General features: G+C 35.4%; 1 protein-coding gene across 1 annotated transcript; it reads left to right on the forward strand.

Annotated features, from left to right (window-relative positions):
* LOC109226068 (proline dehydrogenase 2, mitochondrial-like) lies at window positions 218–2,694 on the forward strand. Its single transcript, XM_019390873.1, has 4 exons — window positions 218–872; window positions 1,200–1,845; window positions 1,935–2,172; window positions 2,260–2,694. Exons 1-4 carry the CDS (start codon window positions 297–299, stop codon window positions 2,297–2,299), a joined length of 1,500 nt encoding a protein of 499 aa, XP_019246418.1. The 5' UTR covers window positions 218–296; the 3' UTR covers window positions 2,300–2,694.

A 5,349-nucleotide genomic window follows, 5' to 3' on the forward strand; every position in this document is an offset into this window, starting at 1 on the left:
AAAAGGCGGAATCCAAGACAAGTGGAACAAATAACAGCTAAGAGATAAAAATTTAACCGTGAAATACACATGGTGGTACTGACTATCCACAGTGATACATCGTCAGTCACAACACAGCATCTACTCAGCATGATTTAAAAATTCTAGAAATTACCGTATTTTAAGTTATCACTTTGACCAGATATACATTGTTCCTCTTCTATAAATACCATGCAACATTAACAAACTTTACACATTCATTAAACAGAGAAAGAAATAAACACACACAAAATACAAATTCCGCCGCCCACCGTTGCATGGCCAACAAGGTTGTTTGTCCGAAACTACTCAAAAACCTCGGATTTCATGTCCGCCGTTTAAACTCAGCTCCGTCTCCCCTTTCCGCCGTCCCGCCTTTAAGTTTCACCGGCGATTTTAACGCCACCACCGTCACAACACCAAATCTGGTGGACACCGTACCACATATTAATACAGTCCCCGAGAAGAATAACATTATCAATTTTGACGATGTTAAGGAGCTGTTCTACGGCGTTCCTACCTCAAAGTTGATAAGATCATCACTGACGCTACAGATGGCAGCGATTGATCCAATGGTTGATATGGGGATGTGGGTAATGAATTCTAAGCTCATGGAAATGCCTATTTTTAGGGAGGTAATGCTGGGATTTGTTAAGAATACATTTTATGAACATTTTTGTGCTGGAAAAGACTTAACGGAAGTCCGTAGGACCGTTAGCAAACTATCGGACGGCGGCTTAAAAGCCATGCTTGATTATGGGGTGGAACATGCCACCAATAATGAGTCTTGTGAACAGAGTATGAAAGCCTTTATTCAGACAATTGAATCAACCAAATCACTACCACAATCTTCGGTAAGATCCAATTCCTTAAGTTGTTTTTCACAATTTTAACAGACAGATACTAGTAGTAATTTAGTATAGTAATATTTTAATATTCCTGAAAAGGAAGATCTTCTCTACATAATTTAATATTTTTTTGATTGTTTTTTATAAACGAAAAGGAATTCAAAGATTCACTTTTATACTAAAAGAATCTTTCAGATTCTTCCAAAATTCTTGGATCTACTTTCAATTAACAATAAAGATCTCACTTTTTGTTTTTTGTGGGTCTATACATCAAAACTTTGTCAATGAAATTAGAAAGATATCTAATAAAGTTACTACATTATGATGAAACAGACTAGCTTTGTGGTGGTGAAGATAACTGCAATTTGTACCCCTCGGCTGCTCAAAAGAATGAGTGATTTGCTGAGATGGGAACACAAAGATCCTTCATTCAATCTTCCATGGAAGCAAAGGACACTTCCTCTTTTCGCTGAATCAAGCCCTCTTTATCACACTTGGAAAAAACCAGAGCCTCTAACGGTAGAGGAAGAGCGTGATCTACAATTAGCTCACGAAAGACTTACGAAAATTTGCGAGAAATGTTTGGAACACGATGTTCCTTTACTCATTGATGCCGAGGATACAACTATTCAACCTGGAATTGATTACATGGCTTATTCTGCAGCAATTAAGTACCACAAAGACGATGGTCCTTTGATTTTCGGAACAATTCAAGCTTACTTGAAAGATGCAAAAGAAAGAATGGCGATAGCAAAAAAAGCTGCAGAGAAAATGGGAGTTCCAATGGGTTTTAAGTTGGTTAGAGGCGCTTATATGTGTAGTGAAAGAGAGTTGGCTTCTCGATTAGGATTCCAATCTCCAATTCATGATAGCATTGAACAAACACATGCTTGCTTCAATTCTTGTGCTGAGTTTATGATTGAAGAGATTGCTAATGGCTCTGGAGCAGTTGTTCTTGCTACTCATAACATTGAGTCAGGTAAAAATTAGAAAAAGTTTAGTCTTTTATTTATGTCTTTTATTTAAAGGTGTTGTCTAACCAGTACAATGTGTTTTTGTCATAAATAGGAAAGCTTGCTGCAACTAAAGCAATAGATATGGGAATCAAGGATAGTGAAAAGCTCCAATTTGCTCAGCTATATGGTATGGCAGAGGGACTTACTTTTGGCCTGAGAAATGCAGGATTTCAAGTAAGCAAGTATTTGCCATTTGGACCTGTAGACCAGATTATGCACTACCTTATGAGGAGAGCTGAAGAAAACAGAGGCATGTTATCTACATCGGCATTCGACAGGCAACTCATGAGGTAAAAATCAGTAAAATAAATTCTAAGAAAACAGAAATAACATTATTATGCTCAATGTTCTTAATTTGAGTCCATTTGTGTTTGCAGGAAGGAGTTGGGCAGGAGACTTAAAGTGGCAACTTCTTGAATGCATATTGAAAATGGAAGTCTATATTAGTAGTAAGAATAAGCGAGGAACCATCACCCAACTACTGTAAATAATTCAATGGCGTGGCAGAAATGATCTTGATCAAGCAAACCATGTGGTTAAAATGCACAAGGAGCATGCTCAGGGGATATCTTCTTGTGTTATTTTATGAAAATAAGCTATGTACGTAGCCTCTTTAAGTAATCTTAGAGTTGGTATCCTCACTGACCAGAAAATAGTCCTCTTGTAGTATCTTTCTCCATCTGTTATTTTTAGGTCTATTATATTGTAGCACCTTTGTTATATTTGGTTTCGTGTTAGAAATGGAAGAAAGGTACACAATGTGGAGCCGAAATGTTGAAAAATAACAAGTGTTTATTTCTTTCTCCCTCGTATGATTATATGGCATGTTAATTTAGATTTATTGGCCATTATTAAGATTTAATGTTCCTCAACTATAAAACTTACTAAAGATGCAAAAAGCAGACATCTAATAGTCTGTTTGGCCAAGTTGCAAAAATCAGTTTATTTTGATAAGTAAGGATCGCGTAATTTGGTCGTCCCCTTTTAACTTATACCCGTTTTGTTTTTCCGTTTGCATCCATATCCATTTTTTTTGTTAAAAACGTTTCAAAAAGACAATTTTGCCCTTTAGGACTATTGACAAAACTGTAGACTGCTAGACAAAACTTCAGCATGTTTTGGCATGAAGTCAGTGGCGGAGGTAGAGTGTTGGGATCGGACTCGGCCGAACCCAGTAACTTTGATTTGAACCCAATGTTTGTCTTACAAAATCCATTGAATATGTATAAATGATTAATTTAGAACCCAGTAACTTTTAACAATTAGAATCCCGTACCCATAAGCTTGAAATCCTGGGCTGGCTCCGCCTCTGCATGAAGTTTTAGCAAATGAACAAAATAACTTAAGTATGTTTAGTCTGAAGTTTTAGCAAATGAACTAAATAACTTAAGCATGTTTAGTCTGAAGTTTTAGCAAATGAACTAAATAACTTTAGCATGCATTAGCAAAAACTCATTAGAAAATTATATACTGCAAGACAAAAACTTAAGCATGATTAGTCTGAAGTTTTCGCAAATGAACTAAATAACTTTAGCATGTTTAAACTGAAGTTTTAGCAAATGAACTAAATAACTTCAGTATGCATTAGCAAAACTCGTTAGAAAACTACATACTGCAAGACAAAAACTTAAGCATATTTAGTCTGAAGTTTTCGCAAATGAACTAAATAACTTCAGTATGTTTAAACTGAAGTTTTAGCAGATGAACTAAATAACTTCAGCAGTCATGACAAAACTGTAGACTGCAGGATAAATAACTTCTGCATGCGTTAGCATGATGTTTTAGCTTCAATGTAAACACAACTTCATGCTATATTAGCATGAAGTTTTAGCTTCAACATGAAACAACTTCATGCTACATTATCATGAAGTTTCTGTTTTTTTGATAAAGCTGATGAGAAGAGAGGAGGAGATCTTTTTTCATGAATGAGTTTGCAGATCACGCGATTTATCAGGGGTGTAAGTGTCATATCATTACGGATTTTTTGTCAACTGGCTACCAAATCAATAATTTTAAAAAATAGGGTATATGTTAAAAGGTGGCACAAATATAGGGTACGGTTGCAAATCCCCCTGTTTTTTCTCAAAAGTACTTTTGTTGAGAAGCAGTTTGTGTTTGGCCAATTAATTTGAAAAACACTTCTGAGCAGTAATTAGTATTTGGCCAAACTTTTAAAAATTGCTTCTAAGTGTATGTTTTTCAAAAAAGTGTTTTTGGAGAGAAGTTATTTTTTTCTGCTTCTCCAAAACCGCTTCTGCTTCTCTTCAAAAGCAATTTTTTTTTTCTTTCAAAAGCTTGGCAAAAAAAAAAAAAAACACTTTTGACTAAAAAAGAAGCACTTTGGCCCAAAAAAAAAACTTGGACAAATAGACTATTAGTAATATCATTGGTAACTACCAAGTTTCAAATTAGGTTTTAATGTCTAAGCAGATGGCTTAACACCAGAAAACTAATCCAAAAATGTCACGGAATTAAAGAGCCGCAAAATAAATGACAAGTTGTTGCACCAGAAGGCACGAACTACTCAACATCAGAAGAATCGAAGAAACAAGAGAATTCGGGTTCAACCATTTTAAAGCAAATTGATGTACAAAAAGGAACAGGCAAGTAGGCAACTGGAGGACCTACTAGTTATAACAAATTAGTACTAGTTGTTTCCGAACGTCAATCGTGAAAAGGACATGGCACATGATAATAACCCTCTCCAATAATACATATATTATCTATAATGACGCATCATTTTCATGAAATGTCAATTTTGTGATTCATAGTACGAATTCTAATAACAAAAAAAGGAACTTGATTTTCTAAAAGTTATGCATTATAAGTAAAATAATGAAACAGTTCAATCTCAAGTTAGTTGCGGACGGATATTTGCATCATGAACAATTATATATAGAACTATATAAGTCCAAGATTTGAAGATTTAAGTTCTCATTGTCCCTAATTAAGTAATACTCTTCGGGAGGCTGTAAATCCCTCGTGCGATCTTGAGTAAATAATGGAAATTAAAAGACTAAGCTCTTGTTTGTTTGTTTGGTTAAATTTCTCCAAATTTAAAAATACTTTTTTTTTTAAAGTTGAAGTGTTTGGCAAGCTTTTAGAAGAAAAAAGAAATTCTTTTGAATAGAAATAGAAGCAGTTTTGTAGAACTAGAAAAAGGTAGTTTTTCCTCAGTTTTGAGAAAAATACACTTATAAATATTTTTTAAAAGCTTAGCCAAGCACTGTTTGTTGCTCAGAAATACAAGCAAACACAGATTGCTTCTTGTCAAAAGTATGGGTGTCCAACGGGATGGGCCAATGTTAAACGGGACACGGGATGGGACGGGACGGCCATTTCGTCCCATTTGTCCCGTCCCGTTTCGTCCCGTCCCGTCCCGCGTCCCACCAGTTTTTTTTTTTTTAAAACTAGCCGTTGGGCAACGGCTTAAATTGCAAAGATAGCCGTTGCCAACGGTCCAAACA

Source organism: Nicotiana attenuata, chromosome 1 (assembly GCF_001879085.1).
Source record: "Nicotiana attenuata strain UT chromosome 1, NIATTr2, whole genome shotgun sequence".
Taxonomy (NCBI): domain Eukaryota; kingdom Viridiplantae; phylum Streptophyta; class Magnoliopsida; order Solanales; family Solanaceae; genus Nicotiana; species Nicotiana attenuata.